We start from the raw sequence: 18,223 nt of genomic DNA on the forward strand, positions 1-18,223 counted from the left end.
GTCCTGATGAAACACTACAGGTCAAGAAGCCTGGGGCATTTTCCCAGTAGTGCTTCCAACAATGTAACTCCAGATCAGCAGATTCAGCTTATTTGAGAAATTCCCAGAGTGTTTTGTGCTGTCTCATACACACAGACAAAAAAGGAAAAGGTAATTTTATCCACTAGTGATGATCAGACCACCTTAAAATTTGAATTGTGGTCACAGAATAATTCAGCAGCATGAAAAATACACAAGATTGAATAGACAATGGCCATGCTTTTTTAATTTCAATTTTTAAAATGTAAATTATAAATGTTGTAATGACTAAAATAACATCCACTTTGAAGGAGACTGCTCTGAGAAAGACATTTAAAGGTCTTTAAAGATCTTTAACACCTCTTCTAACCTAAACCATTCTATGAAATGTTCTATGTTCGAAATTGCATTCCCAAAACCTCTGTGTGGAGAAAAACTATTAAAAATATAAACAGAAAACCTGAATGGCAAGAGGTGAGTTATTTCTTAGCCCAGAGAAATGCAAATGGATTGTCCAAAAATGTACTGAATTATTTTTTAGCATGTCGTACAGGAGATTGAGATAGGAATATAGATTGCATCCCATTGCTCTCTGGCAACAGACAAATCAAGAAAAAAATATCAAAAGGTATCCTGCTTAAATACAAATGGAGATTTCAAGATTAAAATTACAGAAATGCAGGCCAAAAGCAAAAAGTGGGAAAAAAATTCTAGGTGTTTTTGTTTGTTTTGATTGTTTTTGTTGTTTTTTTTTCTATTTTCACATATATTTTATAGTGAATTCCACAGCCTAATAGTTAAAAAAACTATGAAAAAAATATAAACATGGTTTTATCATTCTGGAAGAAAAAGTAGCCTTCTCTTTTCAGCATCCCATTCAGTTGTTATTTCTTCCTTTTCTTTCTCTCTATTCTCTCTCTCTTCTGCTAATGCTGTCAGCAAAATCTGTGTTATCCCACACCATAAAAGATGTTCCCATCTTCTCAATAAACATATTTAACTTCAAAACTCTTTTTATATTCTCACATGGTGCAATATCAAAATTCCTTCAAAAGCATCAACAGCCTTAGCAATTAACTTCAACAAGATACATCTCTAAGATATTTTATTCTTTTGAGAAATAAAGATTCTGAGGCAAGAGCCAATTAGTAGGAACACTCCACAGTTTCTGAGAAGCTGAGCTTGAGGTCCTGGAGATTTCAGAGTATTCAACAGCATGTGTTGAATTGTGCTATTAGAGTTGGAAGGAATTATTAAAATAGGTGGTTTTGCAATGTCATCTAAAATCTCAGTAGTGAAATTTGCTTGAATAAGTTGCAGATCCCATTCATGGCTCTTATGAAGTTTATCCATTTTGTATTTAAACTCTTCCAAAAGCGTTTGTATTTTAGTTTCTATTAAAGAGGTTCTCCTTCTTCAATGGAAACCACTGCAATGAATATGTTTTAAATTTAAAATTAAAAACCAACCAAAAGGCTGTTACAGTAAATGATCAAGTAATTTAATATTTGGGGTTTTTTTAAATAATTTTGTAGTGTAACTACCTTTCTTGTAGCTACATGCTCTGAATAATAAATCAAAAGCTGTGAATAAGTCAAAATTATAACCAATCATATCCCAATGGGGTTTTTCTCCTCTCCTGAATGCAGAGCTTCAGGTTTATAAATTGGGTATTAATACAGAAAATACTAAAACGCTTCTAAAAGATAAGAATGGGAACTATGAAGAAGTCCCTCTGGAATACTGAAAGCTATATGGAAAACTTTCTTAAATCCTTACAGGGAGCAGTAAATGGATAGAAGAACAGGATAAAAATTCACTGAGGACTTTTAAATAAAAGATGCCATCTCCAGGTCAAGAAATTTCTGAGCCACAAATCAGTGGAGAATGAGTAAGTGAGAATACTCAGATGTAGTCAGATCCAATTACTAAAGAGCTGGGCAAGAACCAGTGAGTTACAAGCCTCTAAATTCCCATTACAGAGACAATGTACAACTAATATGTAGCTCTGTTGGTGCAAAATTCCTAACAGACACTAGTAATTCTGAAATTGTCAGCTTAAAAAATACATTATAAATGTGGTGTTCCAAAACCATATTCTTATCTTTACTCTTTCTTTCTTTCTTTCTCAATACTTGTTTTCATCATCCCCTTTCCCCTTTGCTTTGCTAGTTGAGATCTAGTGAAAAGCAATTTCTCAATTCTGGAATTGCATGCTTGTTGAGATTTATTTATTTACCCATACTACATTCTTCTAGAAATAAATTAACTATTTTTGCTCTTCACATAATTACCAGAATGTTGAAACAGAATCTCCAAATATTTTATCAAATACTTTTTTCCTGATATTGCTGATGTAGCAGGAAAGAATTATAGGTGCCTTACAGGTTAATTTTTTCCAATAAATATTATCCTTCCTCATATCATATCTAAATGTACTCATATTCACTAAAATATAGTGCATGGCTCTAAGCTGTAGGTATTAAATAGCATATTCATTGCAGTTGCCATCATGTATATTCACAGAAAGGGAAAAAAACCAAAACAAAACAGGAACAAGGCTAAAGAGTGAAAGGAAAAGCAGAAAATTAGAAGATGAATGAGTTAAAACTTGATTTAAGTGCTCATTGCAGAAGAGAGAGATTTTGAGACTAAATTTAAAAGGGACAGGAGAACCATGAAAAAACAAGTAGCAAAAGATGGCATGACATAACAGAGAAAGCAGTTCCTTGGTGATGTAGGGAAGACACAAGAGCACTGTGATTAAGAGTGTGAATAGAAGTAAATGAGATCAGAGAAATACTGAAGGTAATTTTTAGGACCAAAGATATTGGACAGAAACTGAATGTATTCTGGAAGGGAGTAGTCAATTACAAATAGACTAGAGGACACTTTTAAAAAGGAATCTCTACTGAACAAAATGACATTGATGGGCTGGAGTAACATACAACATATGCTGTGCTATGGAATTGTACTTTGTAATTCATTTGGCACATGAAATTCAAGTGGGAAAACTTATACAAACACGTATTCATTTATTGTTATCATACCTCAACAACTTTCAGAATGGACAAAATGCTGTAGAATCTCTTTTTTTTGATCCTACTGTTAAATTCAAAGTCAGGAAGTCCCCTCATCTCACTTACAGTGTCTGACTTGCACCTCAATTTGCTGCTCTCTGTATGTGATGCTCCTGACACAATCATGGTAGGTTTTTTATTTTATAAAGAAATCTTTAGAACTTATGTCCCTCTCTTCTCCCTTTTCTGGTTTAAGTGTTTTGTTTAATTTTGACAGACAATAGAATTATTTTTAATATTCTTTTGTTGATACTCCAGGAGCAATGTATTAGAATACAAAATAGAGAAAAATCAATATTAGATTTGCTTTATTTTTGAAACGAAAAAAACCCAAAAAACAAACAAACAAACAAAAACAAAAAAAAACCCCACCCACAGAACTGAAATTGATATGAATTTTCCACCAAACAAAGCACAAACCACTTCAAACTACTAGAGAGAAGACCTCTAAAAAGAAAAGTTAGGAAAACGTTTTACTTATGGAGTGAAGAAATATCAACCTTAGTATGCAAGAACTGGCAATTCAGAAGCTGATACAAACAATATACTGGACCAACAGGTCTTAAGCCAATTGTCATTTTGTTCAAATGAAAATAAAAAACACTTTTGGTATAAGCTGCTTCAAATATTGTTATGTTAGATAGGATGTGAATACCAAAGAGAAATCTGGAAAGATTACAGCAGAAATAAAGAAGGTAGGAACATAGAAACCTGGAGGATGGCCTACATAAACATCAAACATAAAACTTGCATACCATACTTTCACCTGTCTATGTATTTTTGTGGTTTCAGCCTCCTCTAAACACACAAATATTTATATATTAATGGAACTAGGCTTTAACTTAAAACAGATTTTTATTCTTATTCATGCTTAAGAGGTAAGCATTATTTTTTTGATACTTTCCAAATTACTTGCAACTTATAACTACTTCCATAAGAGATTATTACTGTTTTCAAGTAATCACTTTGATTGTTTTGGGGGAAAATTCTCTTTTGTACTCTTAAAACATACATCTGTTTTTTCAAGTTTGATAACTCACTACATGATTCACAATTTACTTAAATGACTGTTTCTGCTCTAATGACATGACTATCAAACAACTAAACTTTCCTTTTTAATTTTTAAGAGTTATTTATTACATCAAAATGTATCTACTATTTCTTTGCTACACTTTAATTAAGTCCAAAAAAAACAAATGCCTTCTGTACAAACACCATGTTGTTCCATATAATTTTTATATTTTTGAAGTTCTTTTTTCTGCTATGTGTTATTATTCTTTCAGGACTGGAATTTTAAAATAAATTTTCAACATCTAAAAAATTGTTTGTTACCCTCCACCCCAAATCTATTTTTCTTATAAAAGGTATTATTTATTCCTTCTTTTCCCGCAGCTCATGGATTACCACAGGCTAACATGCCTATATTAATAATACTGTATAAAATAATTATAAATCTTAGAAAAATATAAAGCAAAATTCTTTAATACTATTGTATATAGAGACAGATGCCTTTGCTGTAGGAAATAAACATGGAAAATCTAAAAGATTTTCTTTTCTATACTTGGATCTACAGTCTGTACATGCAGACCAAAACTAAGAAATATACATTGCAGTATCTTAGAGGGAGAGTCTTCTACACAAGCATTACAAGACACAGCTTCTATTGTATCAAAATCATTGAAGGAAAGAAAGATATCAGGAATTGCATGATCAGTAGAGATCAGCAATCCGGCCTTCCAAAGGTCACTGCTTCAGGTAAACATGCAGAATTCTCCCTGCCATACAAATATGAACTAATAAACAATCACAACACTTCCTACAGCCCCTGAAAACGGACGGCTCCAATGGTATGGTTAAATACAACGGGCAGAAGGAAAAATGGTTATCCACTATCTCACAGAGCAATGATTTAGGCAAAAAGACATTCCAGAAGCAAAAACTCACATTGGCTCTGCATGGAAGTGGGGAATTAATTGTCCCTTAACTTCTTAAAATCAATAGAATAATTTATAATACACCAAAAATATTTAACGTTTTACAATGAAGAGTATTGCATGCATTTAGGGGCACAAAAGTTTTCTCCACAGAGGTCTTAACACTTTCTACAGGAGTAAAACATAAAGCTATTTCCTCAAAGTTACAGCTACACTTGGGCACAGGCATTTTAAGGGCACAATGCAGATCCTGCACACATTTTTTAAAGCTCTCTTAATTAAAAACACTCATTGGATTTATTTTAGCTGTATAGAATTCAACCACCTCATGGTGTAAGACAGGACAGGAAATTAAAAAGTATTGTAATTAAAACTCAATGACTTTTCATTGGAAAATAAGATCCTTAATGTATTCATAGCATTCATATATGTTTAACCACCATATGTTTCAGAGGTAATCCTCTGAAAGCCATTGCATGTTAAAGTGAGTGTATCCTGTCACACTGCACAGAAAGTCAGAGAAACAGGATGAAACTGTTGGGGCCAAGAGAGCTTCTCTCATTGATGAGAGCCAGCAAAGCCATTGAGAATGAGGAGGCTCTAAACTAAACTTTCTCTCCTGTTCCTGAGGAGTAAAATGTGCTGCTGCTGCTACATCAATATTGCAGGATTTCTTTGGATTAGAGGTTTGGGATTTTATCTTATATTGGTAATAATTCTCAGTGGGACACACAAAAAAATCATTAGGTTAGCATACAATCAGACAATCTCATCTTTGATGTCTTTTTAATTTTACTAATGTCAAATCTGGATAAATTAATAATTTATAAGTAAGAAAGTTTATAAGAAGAAAAGAAATTTATAAGTAAGAAAGAAAGAAATTTATAAGTAATAAATAAGTTTATAAATATTATAATAAATAATAAGTATAAATTCTTATAAATAAGAAATTTATAAGAAAGAAAGAAATTTATAAGTAATAAATAATTTAATAAATAAGAAAAATTATTAATAAACTTAGTTTCAAAATAAAGTTATACTATCTCAAATGATGAAGCAAGATTTCATACTATTGAGAAGTTCACTTCTCAATAGTATGAATATTCCAACACTTCTCAATAGCAATAGTATTGAGAAGTTCACATGCTATACAGAGATGAGCAAAATTTTAACAATAATGCTGTTTATAATGATGCTATAATCTTGTCTCTAGAAAATTACTTTAAATTGCTTTTATGTGTTAAACTGTTGCTTTGAGAAGTTTTTCAAAAGATATGAGTTCTATATAATTTTTTTTCTTGCATTTCAGAGTTTTTCATAGGTGTGATGAGTTTGACTCAAAGAGTGCAAAGAGTTAATTGCTTGCTTTCTGAATCTCAAGCTAAATTCACTTTTTTTTGTGCATAAAGTGAAAGGCCTGAAATGTTTGAAATGGGGATGCGTATGTACTTCAAATTGTACCAATCCTCAAATTACTCCAATTTTAGTCCTCAGATTAGGAAAAAATGAACACCAGTCTGTTTACCAGTAAGGATTTTCATTAACATCGTGTCCTGTGTTTGACCTTGCCCTTCCTTTGCATCAAATCCACTGCTGATACAGGCAATTCTTCATTGTTGCCTAAAATCCACAAGCCAGAAGGGGAATTCCAATTTACTAATGTACTATTTTATATATTGTGGATATAAAAAAAATAAAATGTTCACACTAAATGAATGTGTCCTTATTTGCTGTATTTACATTCATCTTCAACAAACCTTACACATACTTTATGTGCAAGAGACTCAGTGGCACAAAATTATTTAAAAGAACAATTTAAAATGTTATCCTATATATCTTATTGTAGGCCTTGAACATTAAGCTTTTTAGCAACCATAGAAAAAAGGTTCCTTTCCAAAATGAGAGGCAAAAATAGTTGAAACTGCAAAATTCAATGAAATTAAGTGAATCCTCTCATTCATATTAACAAAGTTTTAAATTTGGCAAGACCAGATTTTTAGTGCAGGTTAGAACTTTTAAAACAGACTTTTCTAAAAAAAGAAACAGCTGTATCACTATCCAAATTTGAATCTAAGTAACTCTTGTTAAGTGTGCTTTCCAAAAAAACCCACAAAAAACATCCACCAAAAAAAACCCCAAAAACAGATGGAACTTAAGATAGCACTGAAGCTAGCTGCAAACACCTAAAGAGAACCTGTAAGAAAAAAACAGGTAAAAGTGTGTTCCTGAAAGTACGTACAGTTATCTGTTCAAAAACACATTCACCAATAATGCAATCAGGAAATGACTGGTATAACATTTCCAAGTTTCTAGTAAGAAAAAAATATTCCAGAAACCTTCCACTTTAATGCAAATCAAGCTTAATTATTAGAAAATGGGTTTTTTCTTAAATATTTCCAACCAGTTATAGGTACACTCATGATTATGACATTATCAATTTATTCAGTTACTGGATTCAATCTGAATATACAGCAGATATATTTTATCTAGGAATTTTAACTTTATGAAAAACACGTTACCCTTTCTTATCAGTCAGTAAGGAATACACTAACAGATCACATGGGAAATTCCATGTTACATTTCCAGTGCCCCTTGCTAAACAAGCTTTACAGTTATCTTAAGGAAAAAATTATAGTTGATAAAGTCTTACATAAAAATAAAGGTTTCTCTCATATGTTTTAAAGTCAAATGAAGTTAAAAATGGATGGGAAAGTCAATAAGTAATTACTTTTTTATGACAAACTAAAGAATTGTCATTACCCATTAGAGGTGGAAAAACCCCCACTTTCTCTAGTGAATGTGAACAGGAACTTGTACAGGGATTAGAGAATTGTGCAAAGATCTTTGGAGCAGAGGCAGCTGAAAGCCTGAAATTGCACTTCTGAGCTCCTGGGCTGATTCCTGCCACTTGCCAGCTACAAGCAGCTGGGACTGGTTGTAAGTTTTGCTAACAAATGGTCTAGACATGGTTTAGCATGCTCTAAATCCTGCCATTATTGAAGAGGCAGAAGACAGAAGCACTCCTGGTGAGACTCATCATGAGTTGTTCTTCTGCTCAGAGACTGTTTAGACTGGGAAAGCTGCAGTCTCATGGCTATGCAAAGATCACCTGCTGACAAAAAGAAGCATCCTGAAAAGAATTTGTGTCAGGGAAGAGAATGGGATTTGGAAATAAAGTGGAAAAGATGCTGACTAGAAGAAAGACTCTGCAGATCAGAGAATTATAGAATATCTCAAATCCGGGTGGATTGGTTCCATTTCCCTGCTCCTCACAGGGCTACATAAACTTAAATCATATGAGTAAGAGCAACACCCACGCTCTGCTTGAACTCTCACATGCTTGGTGCTATGATCACTTCACTGACCATCCTCTCAGTGAAGAGCCCTTTCCTCTTGTCCACTCTGAACTTCCCCGATGCAGCTTCACAGCATTTCCTCCTGTGCTGTGGCTGGTCAACAGACAGAGATCTGGAGAAAAGCAGCAGGTAATGCCTAAGAATTCTGGGCAGTGATGTCCAACATCTGTAAATGCAAAGCAGTGGCAGAGCTCAACCTGACAGCTGGACCAGCAGCAACCTCTCTGCCCCAGCAGGCAAGTTGAGACCTCATGAGCTCAGCTCTGGGGCAAACCAAATAAATGAGTGTGTAGAAAGTAGACTAAAAGCTCAGATACATTGGAAACTTGATCCACCACAAGTTATCACTTTACCCATAAGAGTACTAACATTTTTGACAACAAAACCTCTTGAAAAAGAATCTACAGTAAACATTCAAACAAAACCAAAAAAACCCCACAAAAACAAAAAAACAACCAAACAAAAACAAACCACACTCACAAAATAAGTTAGAACTGCTGCTGGTGGCTACACACAAAGCAGTGACAGGAAACAACTGTCATCTTGACAGACCTCCAGGCTCAGACAAGAAGCCATCTATTTTCCAGACTGTTACTGAAACTATAAAACATATATAAACACACTTGAAAATGTCTGCTTCATCATTTTTCAAACTGTTCCTTGAACACATGGCATCCTGGAGACCTCCCTAAGAAAGACTTGCACTTGGCTTGATTTTTCCATCTCTGCTTTCCTTTGTTCTGACCTCTGATGGCAAATTTTGCTATTATATTATGCCTAGCCTGAACACTAGGGATTTTATTTAGCTCTACAGAAACAGTTCCTAGCTTTCTGAAAGTTTCTATTTAAATGAGAATAGCCAGGCTAACACCTGGGACTATCATTATATTCATTGCCCAAATTATATCCATCATGATCTAGTGACTAAATGTGCAGATAATTCAGTATTTCTGCAGTTTCCCAAATTCTACTTTAAATTATGCCATAAATCCCTCCAATGCTGACACAATGGGATATTTTATGTGATAAGTATCTTACATTAGAAATACCACCAAAAATTTGGAACTAAACTTCATTTGGCTGTATTTAACTGTCTTCTGATGCCTCTCCAAAAGAGGACTTCACCATAAGGTAAACAGGACAGTATTAAGATCACAGCTTCTCAGTAAAAGAAATATCTGGTTTAGTATTAATACAAAGGAGAGCAATAAAGCAATCCTGTGATGCTGTACCACTACATTCTGTGGCACAGATGAATCCTGAGGAGTCCCAGAAAGGAGGTCTCACAGCAGTTTTAAAGAAGTTAAATTGTTGCCAGGAGACCAAGAGTGTGGCAAATTAAGGGTCTAGAAAACCGCCATTCTCAAGGGCAAGACTGCCAGAAGAGTTCTGTGCTGTGGGAATAAATTCAGCTGAATTTTATAAGGAGTTTTTAGTGACTTTTCAAGTTAATTATTATAGTTATGAACTGACTGAAAAAGTGCCATACAGAAACATTAAAACATCCAGAAAACATGCAAACTGCATTATAATACTTCTGTAAAACACAAGTAAGGACTGGATGGTTAGGAATTTCTCACAAACTAATAATGACAAGGTTGAAGCCTGAGATGAAGCCCCTAGTTCTTAGGACCCAAAACACATCATTATGTGCCAGCAAATACAGTCCCTATTTACCACTGCTTCATCTCAAATTATTTCAATTCAAATACACTGAAGCTTGTCAGTTTAAAGGTTAAACAGTAATTCTGTACACTAACTGTATTTCATACAATGTTATGAATGAAGAAAATATAGCTCCTGCTAAAACAACAAAAATCTACAATCATAGAGATCAATGGGCTTGATTTTGAATAGATAATTTAAGGCAGTCAAACTCACAGACACCTTTCTGACAGGACCTATCAGAAAGTTATTTACAGAAACACCAATCTCAAAATACTCACAGATTTTGTTCATCCCCATTTTTTTCAATGCTTATATTTTCAGCACTGTTTTTTTCCATAGGAATAGAAGTTGCCCTCACTCAGTTTCCAGGTGACACCAAGTTGGGTTGGCATATTGATCTGCTGGAGGGTGGAAAGCCCTGCAGAGGGAACTGGACAGGCTGATTGATGGGCCAATTGCATGAGACTTAACAGGACAAAGAGTGCCAAGTTCTGCACGTGGGTCACAATAACCCCAGGAAAGTCTTGCCTGGGGACAGAGTGGCTGGAAAGGTACCTGGAGGAAAAGGAGCTGGAGATGTTGGTCAACAGCAGCTGGACATGATCCAGGTGTGCCCAGGGGCCCAGGGAGGCCAAAGGCACCTGGTCTGGATCAGCAATAGTGTGGCAGCAGGACCAGGGCAGGGATTGTCCCCCTGTGCTCAGCACTGGTGAGGCCACACCTCAAATCCTGTGTCCAGTTTTGGGCCTCTCACTACAGGAAAGGCATTGAGGGGCAGGAGTGAGTGCAGAGAAGGGCAGCAGAGCTGGGGAAGGGTCTGGAGCACAGCTCTGATGAGGAGCAGCTGAAGGAGCTGGGGTTGTTTGGCCTGGAGAAAAGGAGGCTTGGGGTAAAACTTGGGGACCTTATTGCTTTCTACAACAATTTGAAGAGAGTTTGTAGTGAGGCGGAGGTTGGCCTCTTCTCCCACATAACAAGTGATAGAAGAGGAGGAAATGGCTTCAAGTTGTGCCAGGAGAGGTTCAGATTGGACACTGGGGAAAATTTAGTCACTGTAAGGGTTATCAAGCACCAGAACAGTCTGCCTAGAGAAGTGGTAGAGTCACCACCCCCAAGGAATTTAAAAGACCTGTAGAACAAGTAAAAATGAAAGCAGTGAGATGGGAGTTTTGCCTGGGATCAATACTAGGAACTGCTCTGATAAACCAAAATGGAAATTAAACACAGCATTCTTCTTGGTCAGGTGTTCAATGAAATAAATCAATAACACAAACCCCAGTGCTTTCATAAATATAAACAGAAGACAATGAGTAGTTTTAAATTAGGATTTTGAAATGTCCCAGAAAATTACTCGAGGATCCTTTTATTGGTGTGTTAAGCTGGATATTTGTAAATGAAGCCTTATTACAGAGAACACATACAAGACAAAATACAGACCTGCAAATTCAGGCAAGCCTTCTGTAATTGCCAAGCACTAACGGCCATCCAAAAACTGTCATAAAAACTGAAAACATAAGTATTTCCTGCTGGACCTTTTTTAGTGTTCATTCAGGAAATTCAAGGATTCAGTTTTAAAAAGTAGATTCTTGTCCCAAGATCTTCATGAGTTTATGAAAACTGTCTAAGTAAACAAGGTAAAGGAGGAAAACCTGTCATGAATTTTAGCAGAAAAACTGTTATTCATGTTACCTCTGGCATTTGAAAATGTTTCACTGGTTCACGCAGAAGTGGTGAAGCACTGACTGAACAAGAAGGCACTGAGTGAACAGGTTGGCAGAGCAATGATTGTCCTTGAATTTGAGGAATGTCACAGTTAAAAAAAACAAAACTTGTCTGGCCACAATTTGCTCAACTTAAATACTTGCAAGGTCTTGCAAGTACCCTCCCGAGTGACAGAGAAAGAATTCAGAAAGGAAGGGTGAATTTGAAGGCACACAAGTTGTGAAGCTACTAGAAGAGTGAAGATGAGGAAAGAGAAATGAAGTGAAATGTGACATAAAAGAAAAGACAAGGGTAGAAGATAGAAGAGAAAGAACTTTGACAAATGATGGTGTGAAAGGAAATGTTATTCCTTTTTGCCAATACGGAGCACAGAGAATCACAATTCATCTCTCTTACGATTTCTGACAACTGACATATGAAGTAAATGTATGCCATGTATCAAAAGACATTATTTGGTCAAATTTGAAGGATCATGATCAAAATCTTTGGAAAGAGGTCTTATTTAATTATGACTGTTTTGGGAAAATTATAATATTCAAGTACTATAAACTGAAATTTTGCAGAGATTGAAAAAAAAAAAGAATGATTCCATGATTCTAATAAAGGACCAAAATACTCCGTGAAAATTGCTTCTCTATGACAGCACCAAAAATACCATGGAAATTGGCAGGTGACAGTTAACTAAATCTAATAAACTTTTCTTTGATAACTAGATAGAAATTTGAGTCACCTCCTTAAACTTTAAAAAATCCAAGAGAAAAAAAAGTTGAATTTCTCCTGATTTCTTTATTGCAGTCCCCTAGAGAATTAGATTTTCCTGAAAAGCTTAAGGCAGCTGCATTATTTATAATGGTATCCAAAAATCATAATATAGCTGGCAGAAAATTGAAATGTTACTAAGAAATGAAAAGGAATTTTTTTTTTTTTTTAATCTAGTTACAATAGATGGGATTAAGTTATACCAGCCCCATGTATTTGGAGAAAAAAATTATGAGCCACTATTTAACCAGCATTATAAACTTACTTTAACATGTAGACAACAGCTCTTCTTTAAGAAATACATAGCTGAAGGCAAAAAAATAATCACTGACTAATAAATCCATGTATTGATTTGGGATATTGATTACTATATATATATATAATTCAAGTTTATCTTGATTATAATGAGAATTTGCCTGGTGGTTTTCCCAAAGGAATCTTAAATGAATTCTTTCCATTTGTTAATATCTGTTGTGGCTGTAGCACAATTTGGCTCCGATTCTGGTTATGTCTTCAGCTCCTGCCATATTGGTAGAATTATATTATATTAATTCTTGCATGAACATGTAGTAAATGAAGCTTCCAAATTCAAGAAGAAGAGATCTGAAAACTGGAATGCAAGATAAGGACTGGATAATCAAATTATATCTTAGTAAATTTCAGCAAACATGCTTTGTGTAGAGATTACTTCATTTATTTCAGTTTATACATTACTTTTGATGGTGGAGGTGCTGAAAAAACCTGCAACTGATCACAATAAAAGTACCTGAAGAAAAAGAAAAAAATCTATCCTGTGTAATAAGTTTTCATTACTCTGAAATATCTGTATAGTGTCTAAGTAGAACAATTACAATTGCTTTACTCATCTTGTTTCAAATCTGAGTGACTCATCACTGCAGCACATTTGATGTTAGAGTAATGTAGGCAGGGCTCATGTTTGTGTGCACAGGCTTTCTGTCCTGGAGTATTTAAAGGACGTCATTATTCAATAAAACACCTGTCACTTGAACAGTAGATTTGAATACAGTGTTGAGTAGAAGTGTAATTTTCCAATAGATTTTTAGATGTTAGACAGAATTAAGTACCTAGAGGCAAACTCAAATTCTAGCACCATATACACACAGATCTTTTCTCCCTGAAGTAATGAAAGGAAATCACATTGCAGTACACAATATGACCTTTGGGTCTCATACTTTTCAAAAGTTATAAAAATTCAACTACTGAAATTCTCATTATAAGGATTACTTGAAACAAGTTTTATTAAACCACCCCAGCTATTTAAAGGTAAAAATAAAATAAAAAAAAAAGTAAAAAATCAAATACAACCCCTTAACCTCAGTACCAGCAAGATGCCACTTATGATAAAAATTGCCAACTGTTGTAATCTAATAACACAGCGTAAAATTTAATACTTGTTTCACCTTTTTTTCCAACTACAGTAACCTTCTGAGAAATGCCATCATTAACTATTTTCTTTAACAGGAAGGGTAAGAAAAAGAGAAAAAGCCAATGGTTCTTTTTTTTTTTTTCTATAACTGAACCTGAGGCTGTAATATAATAGATGCCAAATATGGCTTATGTTAGATTTGTTCTTCTAATACTTTTTTAAGGCAATATATGTACTATTTTAAAAAAATGACTGAACAAAGAAGGAAATTTGTGATTCTGAAACAGCAGTGCTTGAATGTTAATCATCCCCTACAATCAGCACAACAGCTATTCCCAGCCATGCAGAAATACACAGGAAAAAGTAAACGCTAGACAGAAAAAGTCCTGGAAAAAGCAGGTCATTAAGATCAAGTAGAAGCAAAGTGCACGAGCTCTTTCACTCCAAGCACGAGCTTAACAAAACAACTCTCTCAAAAAAATTGCAGTAGTGACAGACCTGTGGAGGAACGTGCCTCCTTTTTTGGTCAGGGGTTGTGACATACACTGCTTGTGCGTACGCGTAACTTTTGAACCGCGGTTTAGGAGAAGGCGAAGGTCCCTGGGGTACACTGACTGTGATCTACGAATAAATTAGAATGTACACATGGGTAGGAGCATGGATTGTAGAAGTAAGTATTGATCTCAAGAGCAGCTGAAGAAAAACAAGCAGGAAGGTCATTTTTCAAGGACAGTGTTGGTATTCAGCAGGCAAAATGGGATGGTATTAAGGAAACCTCTCATTTAATCTGACACCCTTTCCAAAAGCAACAAACTGTCAAGACTCCACACCAGCAGAATACCAATGTAAAGTGAAGCTTTTTAATAATTTACAAGCAGAGGCTCAAAAAGAAGTGATCTTTTGTCACATCTTGAATAAACAGAGCCAATATTTATCTGCTCAGTACTCTAAAATAGAGTGAGCATCCAATACCCAACCATACAGATTAAATTCAGACAAGTTATCTAGGCCTAAAATGCACTAAACACTTCAACAGAGACTGTCTGATGGTTTCGCTAAAAACAAAACCTGACATTTCAACCATAAATAAATTCCAATTATTACATGAGTTTTTTGAGAGGACAACACTAAACTGAGAAGAGATTATTTTAAAATGCAGGTCATCTTAAATAAAATGCTAAAAAATTAAAAATGTATCATGACCGTGGATGAACACCAACATTTATTCTCTAAAAAGGTAAAGATGTTTCTATCTACTTTTCAATGTAAGCCTCCCCAAATTTGTTTTTCCTTGAGGTGTCCTGCCACCATCAAAATGCACAATGCTGTACAGCTCAAGCGCAAAGCACTTACTTGCTGAATAATATTTTTTAAAACAGTCTGGTGTGAGATGAAAACCAGTATGAAAGTACATGCAGAGAAGTACATCTGATTTGCCTGTTGATGAGATTTTCCCCATTATGCCCATGGGGTTTTTGCCTTCCACTGCCCATTTAACATCAAACTCATGGGGTAGACAGGGAAACAACCACTTTAGAGCAGCAAGATGAAAGCAGAAAAGTGAAACTCACTTCTTGTGAAAAATGCTGTTCGTGTACTTCTACGTGCTCTTCTCTAGTGATCCTTGTGTGCCGTGGCAGCATCTCCACCTCCCTGATGGCTTCCATGGTGACTTGCTGAGGCAGGGCTTGAAAGAGTGAAGTCACATACATTAAGATGGACTTCTTATCTGGATATGCAGTTGCAACATCTGGAAGACAAATTAACATGTGTCATTTCAGTTTCCACATTCGAGATGAGAAATAGCCAATTAGTTTAATGGAAAGTTGATAAGCTAATGAGCAATCTATTGTCCACATGAATACTCTAGAGACTAATTAGAACCTTACCATCAGTTCCAAACTTGCAGAATAAACTTGCATATCAATGAGAAGGTGCCAAAGTTTATACAGGTAATGTTACCTCATTCAGCATAAGCTTCCCATCTATATTTCTTGTGTCAAAATGCAATTTTTAACACTGCAATCCCCATTGAGCAGGACTAGACATAGGAAAAAATGTATTTTCTTGTGCTGTATAAATATTCCAATTATAAAAAGTAAGGAAAACCTCATTTTCCAAGTCATGCCTTTTACATTCTCCCCACATCATCTAGCCACTGAAAGCAACAATGATGTAGGGGGAAAAAATAATTACCAGTTTTTCTTGTGAATTGATTCATAAAAACCCACAATTGAAGTCAAACTACAATAAAGCTACATAGCTTTTATGTTCCACTTAGTCTTGAGTTCTTCATGAAATCTGTGGAACATCAAAGGAACATGGTATTCACAGACAGTAAAATGCATAATAGAAAAACTCTTTAAAAAAAAAAATCGCCCTGTAAAATCTCTATGTCCTTTAGTTAGTACAAGAAACTTTGCATCAACACAAAGACTATTTCAGCTTTTGCACATAGCCATGCTATACATCAGCAGAAAAAGCACTTTCCCTGACTCAACAATTCAAGTCAATAACGATTTGTAAAAATGTAAGGCATGTGGCAGCTCTTTGAAACAGTTACTTTGTTATTTGCCATTGATGCTTACTTCCTACACTCAGTCTAGTGAATCAAGATGTAAAAGGACAATTGTACAAAAAATTTATCATGAATTCCATTAATGTTTTAAAATGAGTGCTGGCAGAAAGCCAAGAACTATGAGTCTTTACTGTCTTAGATCAATCCAGTCTTAGCTAAGATTTGAATTCACAGAAAAAATAAAATAAATCAATGATTCTTCAACGTGGCATCTCATTCTCCCTGCCTAGAATGTGGGAAGGCACCTTCCATTAAAAGCTTCACATAGATCTGGAAATTAAGAGAAGACATTGTATGAATAATTTTGGTTTGGATTTCTGACCCATCTCCATATCTTTGCTTAGTACTTTATGAGAGGCAGCTGAAGATTTAATTCTACTTAACATTGGCTGGAAAAATGGCACATTCCCTCTAACATTCCCACTTCCATAATATAAGTATTTTTCTGCAAGCATCTTCTTGTCTTGTCTTGAATATTGTAATGACACTTTGTCATACTAGGTGTCCACTAGTAATTGATATTTACATGAATATCCATGCCTTCCTGCTGGGAAGAGTACACACTGGATGATCAGTAGCAGCTGAGATTTTTCTATTTCTTGTTCATTATTTTCCTTTTCAAAATGTCTTGTTAACCAAATGGGCAAATACTTTACCATTTATCTACAAAAAATATCTCACACAATAAATAAAATGAGTACCTAGTAAACAATATACATGCCAAAAATTGTTTACCCATTCTATCTGACAAATAAAAAGTACATACGGCGCTGTCAAAATACACTGGCAAATAGGAAAGGATTTAATTATTTAATCACAACAAAGAGCTAAACAACCACAGTTGCAAAGCCTGGAATCAACCTATCTCTCAAAAGTCTTTTTATGGGTTCCTGAATTATCAGAGCAGGAATGACTTCTGCTATACTTTGCCTTCATATTTTCTTCTTTTGAATCCTAGTCTGATGTACTATCTTTACCACCTGCTGAGTCTGATGGCTGTTTGAAATCCTTGTAGCTAGACAGTAAATAAACTGGAATTCAAGCATTTTCTTGCAAGGAAGTTCACTATTTCTTTGTAAATATGACTACTTGCATTTGCAGGTCAAAAATGTCTGTCAAATCAATATATTCTTCTTAAAAACTAATCTCAAACTCTTGGGAAATATAGATTTTTAATAAAACTAAGTCAAGATATTAAGATAAACCATTTCTCCAATACTAGTGTTGAGAAAATTATCCAGAATTTTTTTTTCCCCCAGACCAATTTATCTTCTCAAATTTAACTCAGAGGCAATTCTTTCAGAAAATTTTCATCAGTTTTCTTGACAAAGACTATTAGAGCAGGATTGAAAAGAATAAAATGAATGGAAAAAAAAAATAGACTACAAGTCATAAGAGTTTAAAATGGGAAGCATTGTAAGGTTAGAAGAAATTATACTAACGTGTTTATCAATAAAGAATCTGAAAGACTTTGGAAAGCTCCAGAAACCACCTCAATTCTTTAATAAGATACAGTTACACAAAAGTAACCAAGTTGAGTGTTGAGCAACCAACTTTCCAAGATGAGTGTTTCAATTATTTAGAGGAAACTTTTTAGGTACAAAACTTTACGCTGACAGATTAATATTTTTCAAAAGAAAACAGTGACTTAAATATGTCACATGAACCATATCGTTCAGACAATTCTTGATACCTCTTCTGATCCATGGGATTACTTATTA

At 34.7% G+C, this 18,223-nt stretch overlaps 1 protein-coding gene across 1 annotated transcript in view; it reads right to left on the reverse strand.

Moving 5' to 3' along the window:
* Positions 1-18,223, reverse strand: part of DMD (dystrophin) — a 1,043,102-nt gene that overhangs the window by 711,190 nt on the left and 313,689 nt on the right. The window contains exon 8 of the mRNA XM_066545460.1: positions 15,496-15,674. Within this exon, the coding sequence (XP_066401557.1) occupies positions 15,496-15,674 (179 nt within the window). The remainder of the gene's footprint in view (positions 1-15,495; positions 15,675-18,223) is intronic.

This window comes from Molothrus aeneus, chromosome 2 (assembly GCF_037042795.1).
Source record: "Molothrus aeneus isolate 106 chromosome 2, BPBGC_Maene_1.0, whole genome shotgun sequence".
Classification (NCBI taxonomy): Eukaryota; Metazoa; Chordata; class Aves; order Passeriformes; family Icteridae; genus Molothrus; species Molothrus aeneus.